Here is a 27,954-nt window from a genome sequence, read left to right as displayed (position 1 = left end):
AAATACTCCAATTTACCCTTCTGGAAGGGGAGACTACATCTTTTCTTACTTATTGGGCAACATGCAAGATTTAAATGGACACGGTACGGGATTGTAGGTTGAAGCTTTCTAGCTAGTCAGCTGCACTTCCACTGCTCCTGTCTATAATCGTGGTCAGCCAGTGGCACAACCAGAGTAACACGCGGGGGCTCTTTGGTAAGAGCACTGGTGTTCCTCCTGTCCCATGAAAGGTTCATACCTGCCCCTTTCGCGGCGCTGCAAAAGCTGGGGCTAGGCAGGTTGAATGCGCTGGGGCGGGCATTTACGGTAGTGGGGTTTTGGAGGCGCTCGGCGGCACTTACGGTAAGTAGGAAAGGGGGGGGGGGTATATTGCGTGCGCGGGCAGGGCGGGCACCAAGCTGCGTGCTCGCCCCCGCGAGGCGCGTCTCTCCCTCGCGAGCTCGGTGAAAGGATTTGGCGCCAGGCGGGTCCGCTCTGCAGCTGCCGCAGCCGCACGAACCAGCCGCGCCACCCACCCAGCCGCGTCCCACCGGGGCCTCGACCCAGCGCCGCCGCCCGACCGAGCCCAGCGCCGCCAGGCACCGCGCCGCCGCCGCCATGAGCTGCTCGCCCGTCAACGTGAAGAAGCTGAAAGTGTCGGAGCTGAAGGAGGAGCTGAAAAAGCGGCGTCTCTCCGACAAGGGCCTCAAGGCCGAGCTCATGGAGCGGCTCCAGGCCGCGCTAGACCAAGAGGAGGCCGGCGGGGGAGGCCCCGCCGGCAGCGCCGCCGAGCCCGGCAACGGCAGCATGGAGGGGGAGGCGGCCGGGATCGGCCAAGGGGGAGGCCCCGACCAGGCCGCGGCCTCCACCGCCGAGGACGACGAGGAGGAGGGGATGGAGGCGGCCGATGGCGACGCCATGGAGCTGGGCGAGGAGAACGGCGACCGGGCGGGGGCCGGGGGCGGCCCGATGGAGGAGGAGGCGGGCGGCTCGGAGGAGGAGGAAGAGGAGGATGAGAACGGAGACGACCAGGGCTTCCAGGAGGGGGAGGACGAGCTCGCCGACGAGGAGGAAGAGGAGGAGGCTGAGGCCGGCGACGCCAACGGGCACGGGGAGCAGCAGCAGCAGCCCCAGCAGCAGCCGCCGCCGCTTCTGCAGCCCCAGCAGCGGGCGCCCGCCAAGGAGGCGCCCAGCAAAAGCGGCGCCCCGGGACCCCCGGCAACGGCGCCGGCCGCCTCGGCGGGCCCCGCCAAGTACCAGCCGCAGCAGGACAAGAAGAAAGCGGAAGGCGGCGGCGGCGGCGGCCGCCCCGGGCCCCAGGCTGCCGGCGGTGAGTGCGTGGCCGGGGCCTTTCCGGGAGCTCGGCACGAGATCCGGGCCCTGCCCGGCTGCCGAGGGGATTCGCGCTCCTTATTCCTCCTCCCCCCGCCCACCGGCGGCCTCGTGGGGGGGTGTCTCGGGCAGGTGGGGTCGCTGCTCGAGGGCGATGGGGGAGGGCGGGACCGTTGCGCCAGTCTCCGAGCGCGGCGGGGGATGGGGGGGGGGAGCGAGGGGCATGGGCTGCTGCGCCGTGGGGGAGGGGCGGTTCAGGAGGGGCCGCTGGGGCGCGCTGTATTGTGCAAACGAACGTTCGGCGGCGTGACGTTACTTCCGTCCTGGCTGCTGCTCAGGCTCGCGTTTTTGGAACGCTCGATACAATGGAGGCGGAATCCCCTTCCCTGCGGCCAGGCCCCATGCGGAGCTGCGCCGCCGCCAAGCTGCGCCTGTGGCCACGCGGGGAGAGAGGCGCAGCAGTTGTGTAGCGCCCTTGTGCTTGGCTTCACTGTGCCCGCGGCGGGAAGGGAAGGAGGGTGTAAACGATCCATTTAATACAGTGAGCTACTGGTCTGCTTTCTGCCTAACCTCCCATTTGTCTGAACACAGCAGGTGTCTTCTCTGTTGAGCTTGTACACACAAGTTCATATTATTCTTGTCACATTTTTCACAAGTCTGACGATTCATGAGGTAACTTGAAATCATTGTCAGATTCTTAGTGCTGCCGTTAAAATTTGCAGTGTTGTCCTAATAGATTTTATCTAAATGATTAAGAGCACACCAGTTACCTGCCCAAAAATTAAATGGATATCTTTTATATGGAGACTTCTTACATGTTTGAATTTGAAACCTGGCATTTAGGGAAATACCACCCCAGAAAACTAAAACTAAAACACATTTCTCAACAGGAATTACCTTAAACATATTTTTCTCTTAACTTACTTTCTGTAGGCGATACTAAAACAGAACAAAAACCTGGTGATAAAAAGAGAGGTGTGAAGAGGCCTCGTGAAGACCATGGTCGGGGATACTTTGAGTACATTGAGGAAAACAAGTACAGCAGGTAGAGAAACTTCAAAGCACTAAATATTATTAGATCTCTGAAGAGAAGCCAGGTATTAATTACTTTGTAAAAACAGTTGAGGAAAAACTCATCAAATTTTATTGTTGATTCTAGGGCCAAATCTCCTCAACCACCTGTTGAAGAGGAAGATGAACAGTTTGATGATACAATGGTTTGTCTTGATACTTGTAAGTACTTTTTAAAAAAAATTAACGACATTTTTTTAAAAATAAATTGCTTGATGAATTGTAGTAAGAACATACAGATTGCTTTCATAATTAAAAGTGACTTCTGAAGTCCTTGAGGCTTATGCCCTTTTTCTGTGTTTTATGGTATATGAAGAAAGCCTGGGCTTTCCTCTTATTTTGTTCTCTGTATGATGGTTCTTTTAACTTTAAAAATATTACCCCCAGTTTTGCTGTTGAATTAGGCTGGGGAAAGGGCTTCAGGGTGAACTTAAACTTTTCCAAAAAGTTCACTGGTTACTGAAGCAGGTCTTCTCAAATGAGATTCAAAGTGGAGAGGAGAGAATACAGAGGACCTAAACCACAGTGGGGGAGGAGGAGGACCTCAGGCTGGTTCAGATTGAGAACTTAATTATGAAATATGTTCAGGCTCTGTTATGGTTCAGCCCTGGTAACTTGGGAGGAAAGAAGCAGTTTACCTCAATTTCATAGCTTAAACACTACACGGATAAGAGCAGTATTGCGATGAAGTAATCCTGCTGATATTAATAAATTAGAACAAACCATATGTTGACTTCTAATTGATAGTCATTAGCTCAAAGCAGGAATGAGCTGGTATACATGGAGAATTCTTACCACTTGGGTACAAACCTCATAAGGCAGTTAAGTTTTATTGTTCATTTGTAAAGTGAACTGTACATTAGTGTTGGAATTAATTCAGCACTAGTATGTCCAGTTCAAACCATGTATTATGTGATTACAAATTTACTATGAAAAAACAATGGGGAGAAAATGACCAACTTGTGAGCCCTTGCTGTTGCCACTAAGGCTAAAGTGTGTGGGGGAGGGGACTTGGTCTTTAAGATGTGACATGGCAGTAGCATTTAATAGTCTCGCTATAAAGCAGTACCCTGTTTTCTACAGTGCCTTGACACAAATGGACAGTTACCATGTCAACTGCCAGACTGGATAAAGTTTCTTTTTAGACAGCTGCAAATTATATCCTTCACTTTCATTAAAGGGATAGGCAACAGTTTAGATGACACTTGTCTAAAAGTATCATACATGTCAGTAGTGCAGTGAAGTAATACCAAGATTGCTGTAGCTGGAAAAAATAGAAAGGTGGTCTATTCCAGTTTTGCTTTGCATATTTTGACACCGTTTTTGTCATTTTTCTGCTCTTTGTGGAGAATTTTTTTTAATAACTGAAAACATAGATTCATGATCACATCAACAGACAGTGTAAAGCTAGATGTAGTTTACGAAGTGTACCATGTTGGTTGGGTTTTTGGGAAAGTACCTAGCAGTTAGTTGAGTTTGATACAGTAGGTTTCATCTTAATTAAAAACAGCTAGTTATAAGCTGCTGTCTCTTTTAAATGATGGGACTTTACCTATTTTAAAGCTGTGGCTTTAAAATACCACTACTAGTGATCTATTTTCATGAACACAAAGTAGTTATGCCACTGAAATGCTGTCATTTTTACACATTTCAATTTAATGAGAGCAGTGGCATGAGGAAATGCTACATGTGCATTGATGGGCTGTGTACTTCCTACAGAGTCCAAAGAATTTTAAAATTCTATTTCTATTTATGCCAGCTTCTGGGTAGCATTGATCCAGAGCGTATATTCTTGACACTTCCATACAAAGGGGTGTTAACTTTTTTAAAGTTTAAAAACCAAACTAAACAGGTAAGCAAAACACTTTTATGCAGGTTTATCGCTAATCAGTATCACTTTCTGGGTTTGTATGCGGTAATATGAGGTATGTCAAGTGTTCTGAGAACTATAGATGAAAGGAACTAACTTTTTTGTACTATTAAAATTCAGTTGCAAACACTGTGGTAGTAGAACTGGGTGATTCCATACAAACAAAACGAGAGTTCTGGTTATATTAAAAGACCTTTGAATCTTAGACCTTTAAAGTATGTATCCTGTTGAGACTTAGTTTTAAGAATGTCACAAGATACAGCATGTAAAACAGTACAGCTGTGTGTGTGTGTGTGTGTGTGTGTGTGTGTGTGTGTGTGTGTGTGAGCGCATGGTTCTGTTAACTTTTAAATCTTGTATGCTGTTGTAGACACAAATGGGAAGGCAAATCTTACACATGGACAGGATAAATATTGTTTGCTAAGTTGTAGTCTAGTCTGTGGCTTGTAGTACATTCTTGGGCACTTCAAGGGCTGCATCCCACACATCATACCCCCATGTTACATTGACTTGTTATGGTTTTAGATCTGCTGCTCTAGTTCTCTAGAGGCTTCTGTGCTATTACTGGGTTCAGTTTTGACATACTCTTCAGGACTAAGGTTCCAAATGTGTGCCTGTGCTTTTTGAAGGGGAGCAGGGATTTCTAGCATGTGCCATTCTTCCCCTCCTCCCCCCCTCCCCCATTTGAAGGAAGGATCATCTGCCATGCTATCCCTGTGTAAGCTACCTATATCTAAGTTGGAGTATTTTAATTGGCTTGAATTTAATATGGCTGCTTGTTAGTAATGTAGATAACATACAAGTACCAAAATGTTAATATTGCTCTTTAAAGACTGTTGTAGAAACTGTTTTCCCTTAAATACTGATAGGTGCTGTTTTTGATGTCTGCCTGTCAGTTACATTGCTACAGCACATAGTAAATAAAGGTTTTAAAAAAAATTAAGGCATTGACATATAGACTCACTAGCAACAGGCTTTCATTGGAAATTGGGGGAACTTGATAAATGTGTGGAACTGATTCAGAACACACATTAGGCTTCCTTCAGGGCTTGTTGATTAATCAACTATATGAAACTTTATGCTGGGAAAGTACTACCAGTATTTAGCTAACCAGTTGGAGTATTGGAATTGTAGTGTCAGTATCCAAATACTGAGAACAATTCTAAGACTAATTTCTGAAAGTAATTGTAACTTAAAGGTATAAGTGCTTATGCCAGAAAACTTTATGCAGAAGTTGCATCTAAAGCCATATCTGGGTATCTAAATAATTGGCTTAGTTTTATGACTGCTGAACCCACTTGGAATATCTGTTGACTTCAAAGCTTGGAACTCACTTAGTTAAGTGTCTGAAACTAGATGGTCATGCATAAGTTTATTATAAGCTAGCCTGTTTATAGCAATAAACAGTGTGAATTTTATTATTATTGACAGATAACTGCGACTTACATTTTAAAATCTCAAGAGACCGTTTTAGTGCTTCCTCTCTGACCATGGAAAGTTTTGCCTTTCTCTGGGCTGGAGGGAGAGCCTCCTATGGAGTTTCTACAGGCAAAGTCTGCTTTGAAATGAAGGTAAATCAGGTTCTTACAGTTTTAGATGGGAATAATCTCTCACATGTAAACTTTTTAAAATTATTGCTCATCTTGGTATGCCTGGAATTTTATACAAGTATAATTCTGTTCAATTGTAATAGATCAAATGGGATTTTATTTTCTCTATGGACCAGATGAACAGTTTTATTTAAAACATGAAAAATGACTAACTTAATTGGCAAAACTGCTTTTTATATAAAGATCCTACAAAATAGAGATTGACACTTGAATTGTGTAGCTATAGATAGGGCTTGAAAAACTACATGATAGCAACTAGCCAAGATGAGAGGATGGTACTTCCATGCCACCTAATCTAAAGGAATAAAATGGTATTATAGTGTAACCCAGTAATCTTTCTTGGCCATACACAGTATCTACTCAGATCACAGGAGTTGGTAATTTCACCAGACAACTAATAGTCAGGACTCTGTCTCCTAGCTGAAGCCCAACATTGATCAGGGTGGAAAAGGGAAAGAAGCAGCAGTGCTGTAGAGGTCCCACAACAATGTAGGAAGCTAACACCTCCCACCTGCTGGGAAAGGGGTGGGTGCTTAAATTACTATCAGGTGCTGGTCCTTGTCTTGGCTCACTTTTTATTTGCCTTCAGCTTATGTTATGTCTTAAAGCCTTTTCCTTGCATGCATGAGTCTCCTTGCTTTTTGTTGTTCTTTCATCCAGCGCGCACTCAGCCTCCTGGCTGCTGCAAGGGTTGGTGACTATCTCCTTTTACCAGGTTATCTTAATAAATTCTTGTTGCTTGCTGTCATTGCCATTAATGCTCATAACTTAAGCAGCCCCAAAGAGATGGCTCTAGTTGTCTTGTCATGATGTTTCATTCTGCTTATGATTTTTGAAGAGCAGGGGGATTCTGTTCAGTTTTCACTAGACACAACTTGGCAAAGCTCTGAGCAGCAGGAAATATGGCTGCGGGCTTATGGGGATGTAAGCATGTTTGTGATCATGAGTAATATTTTTGCAGAACCTATGTTTTTTTAATTGAAGTTGATAACATTTGCCTAAAGAACTGTTTGCTATGAATCTCAGTCCCTTGCTATAAAAGAAATACTGTTAAGCTTTAAACTATCATTACAGCCAAAACACTGGCTTATTTTCTTTAATAGTGCAGTTTATTTTTTTACCTTATTGACTACAGTAATGTTTACACTCTTAGGCATGCAGAGTACCGACATTACTATACAGAAGAGTAAAGAGTGAATTTTTGTTGTCATAATACTGATAGTTACTTCATATTCCCCAGCCTCCCCATAAACAAAGCCCTTGAAGTCATATCCTTTACATCCTTAGCCAGAAGATATAAATATCTTTCTGCCTGCCTTGTAGTTCCAGAAAACTCTTAACTCTTTCCCCACTCCAGCCTTCCTCCCCACTTCCATCCTCCCTCTCCCCTCCAAAAAACTCCCTGAAAATGTGGAATGCACCTTTTAATATTGTTTCTTCAAAATATTTCCTTCAGGAATCTGTCTTGTTTTGAACATAAGATTTCATTTCACTTTTAATCAATTTTTGTTTTAAAAACAGGTTACAGAGAAGATTCCTGTTAAACATCTGTATACAAAAGATATTGACATACATGAAGTGCGAGTTGGCTGGTCACTGAATTCAAGTGGAATGCTACTTGGTAAGACTTCAAAATATCCGTCAGTATTTAAATTTATCTAAAAGGCATTCAGTCTCTTGGTGATGCTTCTTAAATACACTGAGATAGGTATTGGATCAAGTGATTCTGTGAAGATGGTGGCTTTGAAAAAAAGGGCACACTTCTTGAGCCTAAACAGGTAGCTCTTTCAATATTACAGAGGTGAGGGCTATTGGACTTTATAAGAACTGTTCTTCCCTCTAATTATAGAAAGCGTCAGCTGTGTAAATGATTCTGTATAACTATCTTTTCTCTCCATATAACTTGTGCCATCAGCACAAGACCAATTCAAAGAATTGATTACTAAAAAAAGTATGTTGGCACAAGTCCAAAGAGAAGTGTATTACTCACAAATTAATAGAAAAATAAAGAATTATGTTTCTATCAATTCTGATTCTAGTTTTGAAAGTGGGCAGCAAGGAAAAATATTCTATTGGATGAAAGCAAATTATTCCTCCTAGTATTCTGCAGTCTGAATAGTTAAATAACCACCAATTGTTCATGAGGTGTACCATCTTTGTAGATATTTGTGCACCAGAAACAGATGGAAGTCAGATTTTTTTTTCAGAATTTAAGATCTAGTTTTAACATCTGTCTGCTACACTTTTGAAGAGTTCAATATTGAACAAATGGTAATCTGGAGAAGCATCTATTGATAATACTGTATAGGCTCCTTCTCAAACATTTTAGCTGCCATTTAATTTGTCCTGTAAAAGTCAAATGTGTTCAAACTAAAGGGGTAGTCCATTTTGACAGTTCATAAGGTTAGAATTCAGGGTTGTAGTGCATTACTAGAGAGTAGAGAAGTTCGACGCTTATGGTGTAACTTTTTTTTTTTAAGACTAGAAATATTTAAAAGAACAATGTTGGAAAAGCAGGCTGCCTTACTGATTTCTTTATTTTGATGTCTAGATGCATTTTCTCTGTTTTAGGAACTCCTAATAGGTAATGGCCTGAGAGAGCATGGTTCTTTTGAACAAATAAATTTTTTTTAATTTATTTTAATTTAACAGTAGTTGCCAATTTAAAACACAAGTTTGTAGCTAGTTACTTTAGGTCTCCTAAGTTAACTCTCCTTTTACCAGGTGAAGAAGAATTTTCTTACGGCTATTCGCTAAAAGGAATAAAGACATGCAATTGTGAGACTGAAGACTTTGGTGAAAAGTTTGATGAAAATGATGTGATTGGCTGTTTTGCTGTAAGTTTTTCCATTACTTCCAAGTTTTTGAGACGAATTTTCTGGCTTAGTTACGTGGGAAGGGCCAGCCCTATTTTCTAAAACTGGAGCAAGATGCTTAATTTTAAACTTTCTGGCCAATTTTCTTAATGTTGGTATGCTATTTGATGTCTAACCAAATTAAAGTAGTTTTCTTGTGTGTGGAAGGCATTTAAAGTATACAACATTTAATAACTTTGTTTATCTTAAAATCTGCATTTTCCTTATGTGTAGCAGAACTTTAAGATTGTTTTGGTTATTTGTATTGCCAAAAAGGAAACCTGAAACTTCAAGCTTCTTTTAAGACATCATGAAGTAATTGTGTATAGAATACCTAAATTTCTACTAACTTTGGTCTCTATACTAGTGCAAGAAACTTAGTTTCATGTATTAACAGAATTTTGAAGGCGATGAAGTGGAACTCTCATATTCCAAGAATGGGCAGGATCTTGGTGTTGCTTTCAAAATCAGTAAGGACGTTCTTGATGGGCGACCGCTCTTCCCACATGTTCTCTGCCATAACTGTGCAATTGAATTCAACTTTGGTCAGAAGGATGAACCTTATTTTCCCATACCCGAAGAGTTTAGCTTAATCCAGAAGGTTCCATTGGAAGATCGGGTTAGAGGACCAAAGGGACCTGACCACAAGAAGGACTGTGAGGTAAATGTGGTGAACTTTAAAAACATTAGTTCTCTTTTTAAAGAACTATTAGTCTAACTGCAGTAATCCTGTTGTAAACCTTCCTATGCAGCTAATTTTGGCCATCTGTGTGGATGCTAGTTCTTGAAACCGGTATCATGACATTATTGATTAAATTTTGGAGGTTGGTCATTCTATAAAGTTTACCAGCATATGTTTGGACCAATTCTCGATCCTCCATTTTTTTTAAAACTAAAGCAATAATTGGCGCATAATTATGGTAACATTTGTTTTGCGATGCTGCCAGTTAGTGTAGCTTCTGTTATTTGGCGTTGCATTTACTGTAATATTTAAACCATGTAATAGGTGGTTATGATGATTGGCTTGCCTGGAGCTGGGAAGACTACATGGGTTACCAAACATGCAGCAGCAAACCCTGGAAAATATAATATCCTTGGAACAAACACAATTATGGACAAAATGATGGTAAGTAGTGGTGTGGTTTGAAGTCTGTCATATTTTTTAAAGGTTGAAAACTTTGACTAAAAGTAAATATAGCAGGATATGCATCAGGCTCCCAAACCTCATGTGGTATGTTCTTTGGTTGTCCTGTTAGCTCTAAACCTCTAAGTACTTTTATTCTAGTTCTGCTTTTGATTTTGATGGACTCCAACGTAGTTAACTGATTTTGTGATGTCTGTGGTAATTATAAAGAGAAATATTGCTCATTTGCTATAGCAGACTTTTTAAAGAATTGCTGTTCCTTTTGGGCAGTATTTAAGAAAACCAATTCAAATGAGTTTCAGTGCTTCACCTAACTGACTTTTAAGCCTTCAATGCCAAAGCATTTAACAAAGCAACAGTTTCAGTGCTATTATAACTTTGGAAAATGTTTCTGTAGGTTGCAGGTTTTAAGCGGCAGATGGCTGACACTGGAAAACTGAACACACTGTTGCAGAGAGCTCCCCAGTGTCTTGGCAAGTTCATTGAGATTGCCGCTCGTAAGAAGCGGAATTTCATTTTGGATCAGGTATAAACTGCAGTGTATGGAATTGATTTTAAATTAGAATGGAAGAACTAAGTGGGATTCAGGCTTAGAATTTAGCAAATATTGTTCTTTGCTCTCCACTTTTCCTGCTTACCTCATTGAGGCAGCAAAAAGTTGGACTGTACTGCAAGCATTTCACTTGTCATTTATGCTGTTAATCCAAAATTGTGGGGTATTGAGGGAAATAAATGGTGTTTACATCTAAAGAATAAGATTTTGTAAGGTTGCACCATACTACATCTTTCCTTCCACTTAACGTGTAAAAGTCATTGCAAGCTCTTGTAGAGATGAAACTTATACACCATAAGTTTAACTTCCTTTAGTTCTGACAATGACAGCTACGTGTAGTAAGTTACTGCATTTTTTTCAGACAAATGTGTCTGCAGCTGCGCAGAGGAGAAAAATGTGCCTGTTTGCAGGCTTCCAGCGCAAAGCAGTTGTTGTTTGCCCAAATGATGAAGACTACAAGCAAAGAACACAAAAGAAGGCAGAGGTGGAGGGAAAAGATCTTCCAGAGCATGCAGTTCTCAAAATGAAAGGCATGGAATATAATCCTATACTGTGTTTTAGGATGTTGAGTATCTGTTTAAAAGGATAATGTAAATTTTTAGACTTCAAATTTGCTTACCTTAAAACAGTTACACTAAAACCTAGAAACTGGAAGACTATCATAGCTTTGTAGGACAACACTATATTGTGTATTCCCTCTGCTGCAGTCTTTAACACTACTTAGTCATGCTGATATGCTTCATGCAGATGCACAAAGCTGTCTTGGCATAAAATGCCCTATTAAATAAATTAAAACATGCTTGGTGGACATTGATGTTTGTTCTGAGTGCAGGTTTCAAAAAATTAATAGGCAGAGAAATTTCTAGCTATGGATAGTAGCAATTTCTTGGATTTTTAGCTTCACTTACTAAGTATTCAGAAATTGAATCACTTAATATGGAATTTTGTTCCTGTTCTTTCTGGGTTTAATTGCATCTGAATAGGTATTCTGAATATCTAGTGTTTTCTCCTTAATAGGAAACTTCACGCTGCCAGAAGTAGCAGAATGTTTTGATGAAATAACCTACGTAGAATTGCAGAAAGAGGAGGCTCAGAAGCTCTTGGAACAATATAAAGAAGAAAGTAAAAAATCTCTTCCTCCTGAAAAGAAACAGAACACTGGCTCAAAGAAGAGTAACAAAAAAAGTGGTAAAAATCAGTTTAACAGAGGGGGTCAGAGAGGACGTGGAGGATTCAACATGCGTGGCAACTTCAGAGGAGGAGGTAGGTCTAGAAACTGACCTGTTAAATTTATAGGCATTTCTGGCTTTGGTTTTCTTTCACTGTTACTGTTTGTTACCTTTATGCTAGGGAAATCTTGACTTCAGCTTCTTCAAGAGGAAGTCAGGCATTTTACAAAATAGTTTGTCTAACTTAACCTAGTGCGTAGGTGAGATTGAACTAAAGATCCAATACTGTAATCATATTGGCTGGTCTAGGACACTTCTATTGAATTTTCATGTTAGGATTTGATGTTTGGTTTTGTCCTACAGTGGTGTCCCTAGATGTTTTAATGAATAAGATAGGGGCCACAAGCTTTTTATTCGGGCATTCTGTTTTGTTTGAAGCTAGTGGATTTGCCATTCAAATCAGTTAAGCAAAAGGAACCTTCCTTTAATGTAGGATGTAAAATGTAGACTTTGAGAGATGACTGCTATATAAGAAAATTCTGTCAAATGCATGGGTTGGGTGGGGTGTTCTTTTTTTTCCTCCTCCCACAGTCCCTGGAAATCGTGGTGGATACAACAGGAGAGGTGGCAATATGCCTCAGAGAGGAGGAGGAGGTGGCGGTGGCGGTGGAGGCAGTGGTGCAATTGGCTATCCATACCCTCGTGGTCCTGTCTTTCCAAGCAGAGGTGGTTACTCAAACAGAGGAAACTATAACAGAGGTGGAATGCCCAACAGGGGGAACTACAACCAGGTGGGTAATGCATTCTGTAGTGGTGCTAAAGCTGACCTCTACCACACATTTGAGGCAATTGGTTACTTGAAAGATTGCAGTGGTAATGATTTACAAACGTTGATTCATGGTGTGGTAGGATGAGATTGTGTTAAAAGGCCTGTCTACTTAAGTAATTCCAGCATTTTAATAACGGTTGACGTGTGTAGAATGCTTGTTGACACATGGTATCTTAAGTAAGCTTAGACCTTGTGTATTTGGTAAAATTGGCATGACTTTATGGTTTTGCTTCTATTAAATCAAAAGAAACTTGGCGCTCTAGTTTGCAAAGTACACTGCACCAGAATTTCTTTTTATGCTCCCCCAAGATCCCCCCCCCCCCCCCCCCAATGTACTGTGAAAGCTACAAGCTCTGGTCTAAGGACTCCACTCTCAGCCTCTCTGCCACTAGTTCTTTGGTGCTCACAGCAGTTAAAGGCAGCTCATTGCTTCTCCTTCCATGTCTGAGGAGGAATGTAGCATAAGCTTCTTAAATTAGTTAATATAATAGAATTGTTAAAGAGCTTTCACTTGTGTAAAATGCTTCTGAAGAAGGCAGAAAATCATTCTAACACTTGTTTACTGCATTACTGCTATTAATTGGATTTGTTTTATGAAATACGGCGGAGGGAGGGAGTTCCATATGTAGACTCAAAATTACAGGCGCTACCTACCTAGATAGCTATGTTAGAAGAAATGCAGCAACAATTCTAAAGTATACTTCCATAGTGTGGTTTGCATCCCAAACTTTGTGCACCTTTTTCTTTTGTTAAATGTATTTGTCTGAACACAACATGTTTATGGTGAGGCGGCAGTTGCTTATGAAAGAATGGGGGAAATGTGTTTGTATTTATAGTTGTCCTAGTAGAATTAGCCAGCTGGAAACAGTCAAAAGGGGATTAACCATTTCTTCAGACCATCAGTTTGAGAACTACTGGTTTATGAAACCAATACAGTAAGTCTTAAAGCCAAATATAAATCTCTGAAACAATAGAGAAATGTAAGCATTTCATAGTGGGGTTTTTTGGTTCAATATCTCTGCAAGGCTGGTATTGTGACAGGTGTGCTGTTGAGTCTCAGATTCTAATGCATATCTTTCTGTAATGTTCTAAAATTACATATCTATCTTGTTACAGAATTTCAGAGGAAGGGGAAATAATCGTGGCTACAAAAATCAATCTCAGGGCTACAACCAGTGGCAGCAGGGTGTAAGTAACTTTTGAGACTTTCCTTAACTCCTTAGAAATTGCATAGCATTTTCACATGAGCCAAAGTTGTCTCAGTATCTTTGAGATCTTGTGTTGCAGCTGTTACTTATTGGTTATAATGGCTGTCAGTATGTTTGGTTTCTTGTCATGAGAAATGTGTCTCACATTTCAAATATTCCTGCCAACTGAAAAGTTAACTAACTATCTTCCCTGGTTAGTTGGTAGTAATCTAATTTCCATGTAAATATATTGTAGGAAAGTGAGCTGAGTAATGTCTGAATTATGTATTAATGTATTATGCATCTATTGCAGCAATTCTGGGGTCAGAAGCCATGGAGTCAGCATTATCACCAAGGATATTATTGAATACCCAAATAAACGAACTGATACATATTTCTCCAAAACCTTCACAAGAAGTCGACTGTTTTTCTTTAGTAGGCTAACTTTTTAAACATTCCACAAGAGGAAGTGCCTGCGGGTTCCTTTTTTAGAAGCTTTGTGGGTTGATTTTCTTTTCTTTTTTCTTTTTTGTACATTTTTAATTGCAGTTTTAAAGTGATTCGTAAGAGAACCTCAGCATTGTGCACGATAAGAGAATGTGTCAGTATTTCAGGGTTCTACATTTTATCTGTAAAATGTGACTTTTTTTTTTTACCACAACGAAAGTAAAATGTTGCTTTGTATCTGGTGTCTTTTTATTAAAGAACTTTCTCCTTTTTCCTCCCCCAATTTCTAGGAAACAGTCGTGAGTCATTGTCACAATTGAATAGAAATGTTCGCAACCAGACTTGTGTAAGAGGCTCATAGTTGCCCTCATTAATATTGAGACTATATGTAATGCTCGTATTACACTCCATCCTCTCTATACAGTTTCTGGGTGGAGGGAATGGGAAAGCAAATGTTTCTGGCAATAAATAAAAGGTTTTATAACATTGGAGTTCAGCAAACTGGGAGCACGGAGAAAACTTGGAGCCAAATAGTGAAGGTGGAGTGCATGTAGAAGAGCTCTTAAAGTATAAAATTCGGTTGCATTAATTGTGAAGGCTCAAACTTGTGAAGGTACAACACCATGAATTCTTTTCCATTTGTTCTGCATTTTGATTCTGAAAAGAAGCTGGCTTTGCCCATTTCTTATTAAACAAAACTTGTTGTAAATCCGGTTGTCTAATGGGATCTATATGAAGTTAGCTGTGTGTCTGTGTAACCCCTTTTCCCCCCAAAATAATGTATACCTAGTGTGCTTGTAGTAGTTACTCCACCATTTTGTAAGCTAATGAAACTGTGAGTCACCCATTTTATATCTAATTTTTAATCATGTCAATTCTCAAATGGGTGTATCTCCTTAGCCTGCTGATTCCTTTTTCCTCTTTAAACCTAAAGTAGGTGGAGAAATTTAACTTTAGACGTTTGTTTGCAATAAAATAAATTCATTTTACTCTTGTTTTGGGATTCTCGCCATCAAGGTCTAAAATCCCTTTAAAAACTCTTCAGCAGAAGAAAAGGTACAAACTATATGTTGGACAGTTCCAGTTATTTATTCTATACACTTTAAAACACTTAAGCGAAGACTGGTGGCTGCTGTAGTAGAAAAATCCGACTGGGATTTTGCTGCTATGGGAAATTTGCTTGTAAAGCAACTACATTTTGTAAGACTCAACCTAGCTGACAGAAAAGGCTTTCATGAAATTTTGAAATGATCATGCATTGTTCCAAGCGAACATTACCACCCTCTACAAATATTGAAAGATGGTAGTTTTTAAAATACACTCTAAGGAAGAGGTATCAAATAATTGAACCTTCTGGGGTTGAGACTCCTAATATGGATTAGATATGGGGATGTATATTTTCCCCACTCTAATACACTAATCATATGTAAAGATTCAGCCTTTAGATTATATTAATAGCTACTCCTTTTAAAATGTCACTTGGCTAGTAAAAGGAGTCTGATGTAATGTTGAAATTTGGAAATATTTCAGTTCTCACTTAAGAATTCGTAGCCAATGATTTTTCCTACAAAGACACTAGTCAGTGGTTAGAGTACCTCTTGGCATCACTATCTCTCCATGACTGGGAATCAAGTTAAAATTTTTCTCCTATACTGTTTAACTCTCGTGGTGTGTGGTTTTTTGTGTTTTTTTTCCTGCATTAAGTGTTTTTTCTTTCTGTCTCTAAATATCAAATGTAACCATGTATTTTAAAAGTTGACACCTGGATTGTTTTCATTTAGAAAACTAAAGTGTGATTATATGAGCATACTGGAAGTGCAGTAGTATTGAAGACTTTACAAATGCAGTAAAAATGCTTTCTCTAAAAATTCCCCTGCAAAACTCAGCTATAAGCTTAACATGTGGGTACAGGCATAAGAGGGAACTGACTGTTGATGTCTCTTATACTTACAGCTGAACCATTAAAACCTAGATTCTTTTCTGACTAATTTCTAACTATGTTTTAAAGCTTAGTGAAATCCATTCTTTGATTACCAAGTCCTAGTCTTAAATAGATTTTTTTTTTTTTTTTGTTAGCCAACCTAAGCAAAGGTGAGGCTTTTATCATTTTAGTGGCTCTTGTTTTTAAACTTCATAAAATAAGTTTTTAAATATATTGAGCTGGTTCAGGTACTGTATAAAGCTGGACTGTTAAAAATGTAAACTAAGTTGAGTTTAAATCTAGCCTGGCCACAGCGATTCATCCTCATCTATTTTTTTTAAAGTCTGTATGTGGTTTAAAAAAAAGGGAGGGGTGTAATAATTACATGTCTCCTCCCCCCCCCCCCCCCCAATCCACTGGTCTCTTAAGTTACGAAAATTTTATTCCTTTCCTCCTCCCCCTTCAAAATAACTTGCCAAAAAACTACATTAGTAACAAATAGGCTACAAAAGGAAAAACCTTAAATTTGTATGGAGTTTAGTTTTATTAATCAATTCATACTGTTTCAGAGTGTAAATCACAGCTGTATGCTGTCCCTAAAGAGGGCTTGCCATCTGGCTTTAAGCATGTGGTAAAGCCTTGTTTACACAGTGCCCATTTTACAGCAGTTGCATTGCTTCTGGCTGTGCTGTGAGTGCTTGTAATAAAATGGGCTCCTATTTCACCTCCATGTCCTATAAAGGTATTGGAACTGCTGTGATGGTATAACTAACTGGTAAACTTCTTAGTAGTTCAGCATAGACAAGGCTTCATTGTAGCCCTACTAGCAGTTCTGATACCATACATGGTGCTTAGGCTTCAATGACCTGCCTAGTAAAATTGGTTGAATTCTCTTTGGAGTAGAAATGTCTTCTGGACTGCTAATGCAGTAGAAACTGGGATTGCTAATATAGAGAGGACTTGGACTGCCATCAACATCTTCTAATGCAGCTATATAGTGGTAAAACAACTGTAGGAAACAATCCCAAAATACTTTGTGTAGGTACTCTGTATCCAGTATTACAAAATAGGTGGCTCTAAGAAACTACACCCTCTTTAATCTGCAGGAAAAATGCTAGTACACATAGCAAGTTAGATTAAGCCATAGTGCCTGATTTTTATATAGCTTTCCCTTCATTCACTCAAATTTGAGGCACCAGCTATCCATTCACTACCACACTGTGCTTTTGGGGACTAACAGTTGTACATAATCCACCAACTGGAATAGTGATATGGATGGTTATAAATCTTAATTTGATTCTCGCCTTTTAGTCTTCCATGTAACAGATTGGGGGTGCAAGAAGCCATTGCAATGAACACCAAGGAGCTGCTTGAACACTATTCCACTTAGTGAAACAGCTACTGTAGTAAAATTCCTTCCATGTTTTTTGAAAATGGAACACAAAACCATCTTGACAGGTATTCCTAGGAAACTTTTTATAACTCATCACAATATTAGCAGCGTACAAACCATGTTGTAGTTTCTAGTAACAGCGGGCACTGTGCTAGGATCAGAATTATTCTATTTCTAGAAAGGAAGAGCAGTTGGCCAGTTCTTTGAAAATAAGTTAATGGTATTAAGATGGTGAGAGTTCAGACAAATTTAACAAGAGTAGCTTTTAAAACATTTTATAATGACTGTTTACTAAAGGTGACAAATTTGCAGTGTAAAAATAAGTTACTTTGGTCCTCATTCTCTGGACAGTAAATGGAGATCAAGGGTATGGTTATCACCTCCAGTAGCACAATGCTCCTTAACCCACATCTTATAGCAGTACGTTCTTGTGTTGGGGGGGGTCTCCACATAGTGAATACCACTAACTGAGCCTCCATCTAGGAAAAACATGAGGCTTATAATGAGCGTGCCCCATCAAATGCTAGCATTTTGCATGCTAGCTACTTGTAACTTTTCCTTAATGTAGGTTGTCAAGGTGAACCATGACAGGAAATCTAGGTTTCAGAGGGGTAGCCAAGTTAGTCTATAACAGGAAAAACTTTAAAAACAACAAATAATCTAGTAGGACTTTACAGACACAGTGGCTACATCTAGACTGGCATGATTTTTCGCAAATGCTTTTAACAGAATTTTTTCTGTTAAAAGCATTTGCGGAAAAGAGCATCTAGATTGGCATGGGTGCTTTTCTGCAACAGCACTTTTTGCGGAAAAGCGTCCATGCCAATCTAGATGCGGTTTTGCGCAAGAGTTTTCATCTGTCTACACTAGCCCTTTTGCGTAAAAGCATTTCCGGAAAAGGGCTTTTGCCCGAACGGGAGCGTCAAAGCATTTGCGCAAGAAGCTCTGATTTTGGACAGTAGATCATCAGTGCTTTTGCGCAAAATCAAGCGGCCAGTGTAGACAGCTGGCAAGTTTTCGCGCAAAAGAGGTCGCTTTTGTGGAAAAACTTGCCAGTCTAGACACAGTCAGTGAGTAGATAGTTCTAATAATTGCTAAGTGTTCTGATCAACCTTTTGTAGTCCATTGGTTGGTTGGTTGTGTCATTAGGATGTGGAAGATAGTGTGCAAGCCAGTGGATATCCCAGTTCATACCATTTGCATAAGAAACTTGAGTTAAGTTAGGAAATCTAGGGTTTCTCACCCTACCTACATTAAATCAAAGCTATGCTTTAGCCTATCTACAGTATGCTTTTGTTAGTTGTCTTGGTGTAAAAATACTTTTTAAAAACTCTTCCCTGGGTCCTTTCAAACTCAAACTTTCACAGAGTCCTATGGATACAACAGAGGACACATTTGAGACCAAGGAGTAAGTGGGGGAGGGAGGGGTCCTAAATATTCTGATTAAGCTATTCTCCCAGATACATATGTTCAAGTAAACAGTGGCCAAAATACCCTTGGCCTAGAGGGACTCTACTTACATGCTTAAAGTTAAGCATCTTGTATGGGCTAGAGGGGGAGGAGTGTAGCAGCTTTTTAGTTACCAGAATTAATTTTGCTGTGGAAAAGCTCATAGTTACTCACCACCAAATTTGTGTTTTAGTGTCTTCTAAGACAAGAGTAGAAGCTCATTTAAACTGGCAAGATTTATTTACAGAATATGGACGTGATCTTTTACAAACCTAGAAATGGAATTAGGTGAATAGTGTGCAAATTTGCGGCATCAAGCTTTGTGTGTATGCAGATTTTTTTAAATATTTTTATAAGTATTAAATATTCTACTTTTCAATTGCTTGATTTTGTGAGATTGTGCTTGCCTGTGTATCTTCAATTCTGCCCCTTGCATATCTAGCCTAGGTATGCAGTGAATGAGGCAAAAGCAAAATTGTATGTGATCATATAACTGCTGACTATTATAATGCAATGCCCAAAGGAGCTGTACTACTGGCTCTTCCTAACTTTCAAGGGCTTGAACTTACAAACATTCTTTTATTGTAGCTTTTTGGATTTCCAAAGCCTTTAAGGGGGAAAAAAACAGCAAAAAATTATGCCTCAGCAGGGCTTCAGTCTTGAACACAGACTTACTGGCTGCGTCTAGACTGGCAAGTTTTTCCGCAAAAGCAGCTGCTTTTGTGGAAAAGCTTGCCAGCTGTCTACACTGGCAGCTTGAATTTCTGCAAGAGCACTGACGCTCTCATGTAAGAAATCAGTGCTTCTTGCGGAAATACTATGCTGCTCCCGTTTGGGCAAAAGTCCTTTTGCGCAAAAGTCTTGCGCAAAAGGGCCAGTGTAGACAGCTCAGATTTGTTTTGCACAAAAAAGCCCCAATCGCAAAAAGGCGATCGGGGCTTTTTGCGGAAAAGTATCCGTTCCAATCTAGATGCTCTTTTCCGCAAATGCTTTTAACGGAAAACTTTTCAGTTAAAAGCATTTGCAGAAAATCATGCCAGCCTAGACCTAGTCACTGTGTTAAGTACATACTTGAACTACTGGGCTACCATTAACAGGCAGCAGCAGAAGGCTGTTATCCTGGAGTGAAGTGGGAAGTTGAGGACAGGGTGATTGGCTTGAGTCTGGGAGTATCTGTGAATTGAAGACAATCTTGCACCATGTGGTCCCCCCCAAGGATGGAGGAAGGGCAGCTGTGGACTTGTGCTGGTTTTCAGAGAGCCCACCGTGGCTCCCCTTGCTACAGCTGCTCTGGCAGAGATTGGGCATTCTCAGTGAAGTGTCTTTTGCTGTTTTTTAGCAGTGGAGTAGTTTTAGTAGTAGCCCAGTTTTGAAGTGTTACAGTTTAGTTTTTTATTTTGACAGTTTGCTAATAGTGGAGCAACACTGTGAAATGAGAAGGAAAATGGCAATTTTCATCAGTTTACATCTCAGCGAAAGTCTTGGGATCTAGAAAATCCATTTCTCTCGCTGTAGGGTTTTCTTTACCTGCTACAAACAATGGCTGTGTTGCAGCTTCTCACTGACTACGTCTAGACTAGTTTGATTTTCCGCAAATGCTTTTAATGGAAGAAAATTTCCGTTAAAAGCATTTGCGGAAAAGAGTGTCTATATTGGCACGGACGCTTTTCCGCAAAACCACTTTTTGCGGAAAAGCGTCCATGCCAATCCAGATGCGGTTTTGTGCAAGAAAGCCCCCATCGCCATTTTCGCCATCGGGGCTTTTTTGTGCAAAACAGTTTTTAGCTGTCTACACTAGCCCTCTTGCGCAAAAACATTTACGGAAAAGGGCTTTTGCCCAAACGGGAACGTCAAAGCATTTGCACAAGAAGCTCTGATTTCGGACAGTAGAACGTCCGTGCTTTTGCGCAAAATCAAGCGGCCAGTGTAGACAGCTGGCAAGTCTTTCCGCAAAAACTTGCCAGTCTAGACGCAGCCACTATGTCTACACTAATGCTGTGACCGAAGCACAGCGACTATGCTACAGCTGTGCTACTGTAGCATCCTACTGTAGGCACTTCGTATGCCCATTGGGGAGGAGAGAGGGGAGATTCCGTCAGTTAATCCACCTGAGAGGCTGTTGCTAGGTGAACAGAATAATCCTCCTTTGGACATAGTCTCCATGCCTTGATTAGGTCAACCTAACTATGGTTCTGACTGAAATTTTTCAGGCCCTAAGTTTTAAATGTAAATGAAACCTCAGGGGGAAAAAAAGTCCCAAGAATCAATTATTTACACTCCAGTAACTGGTTCAAGTATATGCTAATGTGGATCCCTCTATATATTACTGGCAAGCAGTAACCTTGGAAGGTGAGGCATTTCAGCTGGATCAGTCAAAGAGTGATTGAAGTACTGCTGTCCCATACATCTGACAAAGTGGGTCTTTGTCTACGAAAGCTTATGCTCCAATAAATCTAGTAGTCTACAAGGTGCCACAGGACTTTGTTGCTTTTTCAGATTCAGACTAACACGGCTACCCCTCTGATACTTGTCCCACACTTGGCATCTGCCCTGGCTATCATGTCAAGTGCATATGATTTAACAAATGTCAGTAGATTATGTACATTGCAAGCCTGGAAGTTCTAATATGGAATGTCCTTGAAGCAGGCAAAAGATGCTGCTGTGTCCTGGTGACATTCAGAGGGAGAGGCTAGCCAGCCAGCTGCTAGCAGGTGGAAATGCACTAAGAGGGCCACTTAGAGGTTCTTTGAGAGGGCTTGATTTTTTGATTGACTGGATTATAGACATGAAGAGATGGGGAGATTAAGAGCAAAGCTCAAGATGTATCCATGAATCAGCTTCTCTTTGAGTGTCAGATGTGGCTCCAGGAAGAAAACTGGCAAGGTAACAGAGACAACATTGGAGATGAACATAGTGTGGATACACCAGAACTTTTTTTTACTCAAGACAAGCAATGCAGGGACCCCATAGAAGTCATCTAGCATGAATGAACATCAGAAACTAAATTCATTGGGAATAGGGAGGGGTACTTAATGCAAATCTCTAGACTGTTAAAACAAGTCTCTAAGGGTACATCTACATTGCAATGCTATATAGGGATACCGGAGTATCCCGAAATAGCTATCCCACATCTTCACGGCCAGCCCATTGTTTTGGGCTTGCTATTCTGACGTCCCTGTGAACCTCATTCTGTGAGGAATAAGGGATGTTTTGGAATAGTGCTTTATTTTGAAACTTGACAGTAGTTCTGAGATGCCAGGTTTTGAGACACTTGGGAGGGAAATGGGGAAACCTGGATATTAGCAATAGGCCTGATTAGAGCTGTTGTCCAGTAAGATGTGTAAGGGTATGGGTGTGTGGATCTCAGCATGACACTAGTCTTGTCCCATCTGACCTTGGATATTATCCTGGGGATTAGGGAAACTGGTAGAATGCTTAATAGAGGAGTTTTTTAAATCGCCAAAGGAGAATGTCATCTGGTAATGAATCCAGCTGGGGCAAAAATTGGGCATTTGCTGATGTGCTCTGTTAAAACAAGTCTATTATGGGAATCTTCCTTTGATGAAATATTGGCTGTATGATGGACTTCAAAACAACCATCTCTGTGTTCTGATTTGTAAAAAACCCAGCTGTCTCATTGTGGATGCCTGAGAGGTGTTGAGCCAACAGGCGTATTCTGTGTTGACACCCCATCCAGGCCTCATGGCCTGAGAGAAGGGAAGAGAGAATCCCTCTTTGCCTGTGAATAGTTTGTTGCAGCCATGGAGCTTTGCACTGTGGTGTTCCACAAAGTAAGCAGGAATACAATGCAGGCCACTGTGGTGGCTCTCAGCTTTAGAATATTAATATGTAATTTCAGGCTGTCCTGAGAGCTTGTTCCATGCACCATGATTCAGGTGGATATTCCTTGCTGTTCCTAAAATATGCATCTGATTAAGTGGTTTTTAGCTATGAAAACTAATGCCAAAATAATCTGTTGGTCTTTAAGGTGCCATAGAACTCCTTGTTTTCCTAATGTGTCTGTGATAAATGCTTGTTAGGGAGGAAATAAAGGTATCTCTTTTTGTATGTTCATTGAATCTGGCTAAGTGAGCTCTTGGATGGGTCTGTGACCATTTGAATTATGTGATAACTGGATGTGGAATTCATTAGACCTCTGTCAGAGTTGTAAAGGCTGCAGGTGATGTCTGTTATGTGATATCATGTACATGTACACAGATGTGTAGCTTAACAATCCCAGACTTACATGTGCAGTTATTGCATTTGATTTTTTTTGTTGATTTGCTATCAAGCAGAGCAACCAGAATCTGGCCTCTGGGAGATAAATTCTTGTCTTGCAGGAGTTGGTCCCTGGCAGCCTTGTTGGTTATGTGGCCTCTCAAGCTTCAGCATCCCTGCCAGCTTCCCTGCTTCCCCAGCTGCAGTCTCTGCTGGTGCTCTCTGGTGTAGGGTCATCTGGCAGGACTACAGTTTCAACCTGTAGGCTCTTGTGAGAAGGGGCTCTGAAGAGGGAAGGTGAGGAGGGTATGGAGTAAAGTGAAATTGGATGAGAGGTAGCCATGGGTGATGAGCTCTAGCAGGAATAGAACAAAGTGGTGTTCAAAAATTGCCATGCTCACAAGACTTGATCGAATATGGATCCCACCATTTCTCACATTTGCTGATGCTATAGAAGTGGTGTGTGGTGCTGTGCAGAAGAGAGGCTGGGGTCCTTTGTACCTCAAGTCTCTTCTTGACATGGTATTTGATTGCACTGGATAGTAGGATGCATCTATTGTCTCCACTTGCACTGATAATGGTACAGCTTGTGGTATGGTGTTCTTCCCCTGTATCACAATAGCCTCATACATCTCACAATTACTGATATATGTAACCTGTAAGGAAGTATTTGCATTTTACGTATTTACAAGCCTACAATCATACAAGAGCTTTGTGACAAAGGTAGGAATTAAACTGAGTTCTGACGTGACTTTCATGCCTTAATAAGGAGATGATCCTGTTTATATCCCTATTGCTCCAGGGAGCCATAAATATACTCTTAATTAAACACGGATTGACCTGCAAGCAGCCACCTCTGAAAGAATCCTGCTACTTATGAGTAGTGGGGGGGGGGGGGGGGAAGGTGGTAGGCTATTAGTGACATCTGCTGAAGATTCCTACTGTAGCAGGATTTAGGGGTAAGATATTCCAGTTCATGTTCATCTTGGAGGTGGTGTAGACTAGTTTTAATGCGGGGGGGAGGGGGGAGAATCTCATTACAGGAATTCATGGATATAAAAATCATCAATCACTATTTAAGAACAGTAGGAAAGGGGACACAATTTAGCTCAACTTTTTTTTTTCTCCTGGATTTTAAAGAGAAATCAAAACCCAACCAATTGCGGCTCATACAGGATACATCACCACTGCATAGTGGAAGATCCTAGCTAGGTTAAGCAAATTTTGTAGATATTACTAGGAAACCATTAGGTAAAAGTTCATGTTCAGTTATTTTTGTAATCAATTTGTCACTCAACTCACTGACATGGTTACAAATCACCAGCAGCTTTTTCACAACACAATCATGCTTTATCTGAACCTATGTATTGATGCCTATCACAGTGCCTGTCTTTGTATGTTCTGGAAGAATCCAGGCAGCTTATCCTGTATTTCCTCAGTGGGAGTTAGAGCTTCTGTAGCGCATGCATATGGTAACATGGGACAGTGTTCTCTCACCTGTAGGATGTTGCAGAGATCTGAAGGGAAAATGATTGACCAAATGAGCTGCAGTTACAGCTATAGGCATCCACCTACACAGTGCAGAAGTATTAGATCAGCTTAGGCCTCTGACAATTACAAATACCATTGTGTAGCCAGACACAAACCCCATCTTGTTTTTCCACGAACCCCATCTTGTCGTCCCCCCCAGAGAGCAAGAGAAAGGCAGTCAGCCTTTGATGCCCTGGGAACGCAGCTGTGCTGCCTGTCCCTGACTCTACCATAAACAGAAACCAGACAGTAAATGGGCTAGCTGACGACCCGGGGCCTCCCATTGCCCTAATGGCTAGTACCAGTAATTGACATGCCTGCACTGTCCCAGGAGAGGAATCTTTGCCCATCACATACCAGAGGTGCCCATTGTCTGCATTTTCCCAGGTGTAAATTATGCTTTGCACCCTTCGTGGGAAACTTGGCATTCAAAGCCATTTTTCCTAATTGGCCACTTGAGCCCAGGAAGAAGCCTACATAACCCAAGGAGTATAAAAGAGGTTCAGCAGCCCACCCCATTTGAGCTCCAATCATCTATACCTGCTGGCAGGTATTGATTGTCTCCCGAGGTCTGTGGGACGCCCAACCTCACCCTACTTCTTCCCGAGGGATTGAGAGAAAGACGCTGGCCACGCCAAGTCTGGAACGCAGGGGTGAGAATATATACCTGCTATGTGTCTATTTTGCATGCATTTAATAAGAGCTCAGAGAACCAAAAGGGTTTCATGGTACCTGTAAGTGACTTCTTAGTGTAATTTCTGTCCTGTCCTTTGTAGTGGCTGTGTTATCTGTAACACAGCAGTAGCATTTAACAACTAAGTTTACCCTGTAACAATAAAATAGTAACTGTTTAAGCTTTAACCTGACTCCTTCAGTTGCTGTAACAGAACCAAGCACAATTTAAAAGAACTTCAGCCGGTAATAAGGGACTCACTGCCCTGACCGTCGGCTGACAGATTGTTAACCAAATATTAAGATTACGTATAGAGGTAAACAATCTCTTAAAAACTGTTATGCTACTAACTAGTTGCACATTTGGTTCAAAGTTGAAAGGACTGAATAAGCCCTCCATGTTTCACACAGAAAGCACTCGGACTAAAATCTTAACATATGATGATGTAGCTCAAGTACAAAAATGTTATAGGAAATCAGCAGCTTACTTGACAGTCATGACAACTCGAATAGCTTGAACATCAGAATTGATATTTTCAAATACAACACAATGCTTTCAGCCAACTGCACTGAGTCTGATGCCTCAGCTTTTTCAAAGATAGTTGGGCTAACTTTCATTGTAGATACTCCTAGTTCCATGTGTATATATATACAGTCTTAAATAGGGTGGTTACAATAGGGTAGGGTTAATAGGTAGCTGATGCACAGGTGTGGCCTGAGGTTACTTAATAGCTGTGAGGAACACGGCTCAATTTTAACTTTTTTTTTTTTTAAGTGCTACAAAGAAAAATAGTTCCTACTAGGATATAATAGGGAATTTATATAAAAGATAAAATGTATTTAAAAAAAACCCTCCTATGTATTTTGACTAGACTTTAAAGATTTCATAGCTTTGCTGCATGTCCCTCAGCACAGCAGCAGCGCATTGTGTCCAGTCACTTTCAGTTTACTTTCTATTGTTGGCACAAACAGCTGCAGCAGGCACTGAGACAGGGATGATGTCAGAGTGCATCTAGTTTTAATCTGAATATTCTTTCCCCTCTTACAACTGTTCCCTCTTCTCACTGTAGCCCACTTTCCCCTACCTTTTGTCTCATCCACATTGTAAATTCTTCAAGCCAACTAGCACAATGGTGTTCTTAAGCACTACTGAAATTCAAAAATAATCTATCAATTGAAAGTGTCAGTCCTGCAAGAATATATGTATCTGATTTGCCACACTGAATTCAATGGGATGAGTCAGGTGAGTAAATTTAGATCATTGAACAGTCTGCAATTTTGTTTTTACAACAGCTAGTAATAAAATCATGGCTGCAGGGCCCTGGACAGCTGCTGAAAAGCACTTGGCAGCAGTTTAAAACTGATACTACTGCTGAAAGGGCAGCAGGGAATATTACCACTGTCCTCCCACACTTTGAATATAATGCAAAAACAGTGAAATTATTGCTGCTTTCAACTTTTTCCCTATTTTGTTTGGTTTCTTCTACTAGAAGAAAATTCTAGTTTAGAATATTTTGCAAAATCCAACCCCACAAATTAGTGTTTTTTAAAACAATTAGCTACAACACAAGTAAGTAATTACCAGTTACTCAATGCAAATCTCTCAAATATAATACACAGGCACATGAGCTGATGTTCCAGCTTTGTATAATATTCTTTACCCCTATACTGTAACATGGGGTAAGTGATCCCTAACCTGACCTAGCATAACACAGGGCTACTGAATGTCAATCTAAAATTGAAGTTTCCTCTCTTCTATTCAAGTTTTTGCCAGTTTCCTCTACCAGATGATCTTTTGTTGGAAAATCTGTTCACTGCTGATTGCTGGGGAAGGAGTTAACATGCAGATAAGGGCAGTCATGAGTGGATTACACTTCTTTTCAAATAAAGTTGTAAACTGTAATCTGTATTATTGTCTTTTTTCCCCTATCCCATTTATGCCTGTTCAGCTAGTAAGCATGCTCAACCCTTTGTTAGGCTGTAATTCCATTGCAATTCCTATTCTCCCAGAGCAAGAACTACTCAGAGATGTATTAATATAGCAGTGAACAATGCATAGCAATCTGTTCCCTTGTCACTCTCACTTGCTGTATGTAACAAGTTGGACAGAAACCTATGAGGAAGTCATAAAACTAGAGAGGAAATACTTACCTTTCTGAACTGGGAGTTGTTTTGTGTGGCTACTGTCCTATGTATGAGTTTGTACAGATACTCTGGTCAATGGAAGATTTAACAAAGTAAAGTACTTTAGACATCTGTCAGGGATGGTGTAGGTGGAGCTTGGTCCTGCCTTGAGGGCGGGGGGCTGGACTTGATGACCTCTTGAGGTCCCTTCCAGTCCTATTATTCTATGATTCTATGATTACCAGAATCCTGCAGAGATTTTATACGTCATACAAAAACTTTTAAACTGAACATCTCTCTTCCCAAACAAAATCCCCTTTTACTGTTAATTTCTCATACAAGATGAGAACAGGATAATTCAACTCAACAGGAGAAGAAAAATAGGATTAAAAAAAATCAGTTGGGAGATTAATCCACATGTATGTAAAATTTAAAAAAGTTTGTCTATACTCACAGGTAATTTTAAAGGGAAGTGCTTTGGCATAGAGTGGTGTTTTCTTAAGTAAAAGACATTAAACATGACACACTGGTTAATATTCAATAGGTCTGTGTAAAACTTGCTTCCTGATCAAATGATTTATATTATATGAAGTTATTACAG

At 40.6% G+C, this 27,954-nt stretch overlaps 1 protein-coding gene across 1 annotated transcript; it reads left to right on the top strand.

The window, feature by feature from the left end:
- The first annotated feature begins 408 nt into the window (after nucleotides 1-408).
- HNRNPU (heterogeneous nuclear ribonucleoprotein U) lies at nucleotides 409-15,041 on the top strand. Its single transcript, XM_075924893.1, has 14 exons — nucleotides 409-1,309; nucleotides 2,245-2,356; nucleotides 2,471-2,544; nucleotides 5,684-5,823; nucleotides 7,384-7,483; nucleotides 8,587-8,699; nucleotides 9,115-9,378; nucleotides 9,724-9,843; nucleotides 10,259-10,387; nucleotides 10,776-10,944; nucleotides 11,432-11,677; nucleotides 12,175-12,374; nucleotides 13,529-13,600; nucleotides 13,913-15,041. The coding sequence occupies exons 1-14, from the start codon at nucleotides 598-600 to the stop codon at nucleotides 13,964-13,966; spliced, it is 2,505 nt and encodes an 834-aa protein (XP_075781008.1). The 5' UTR covers nucleotides 409-597; the 3' UTR covers nucleotides 13,967-15,041.
- The last annotated feature ends 12,913 nt before the right edge of the window (nucleotides 15,042-27,954 follow it).

Source organism: Pelodiscus sinensis, chromosome 3 (assembly GCF_049634645.1).
Source record: "Pelodiscus sinensis isolate JC-2024 chromosome 3, ASM4963464v1, whole genome shotgun sequence".
Lineage (NCBI taxonomy): Eukaryota > Metazoa > Chordata > Testudines > Trionychidae > Pelodiscus > Pelodiscus sinensis.
Note: the sequence above shows the minus strand (reverse complement) of the source record. Positions and strands in the feature narration are given on the sequence as shown.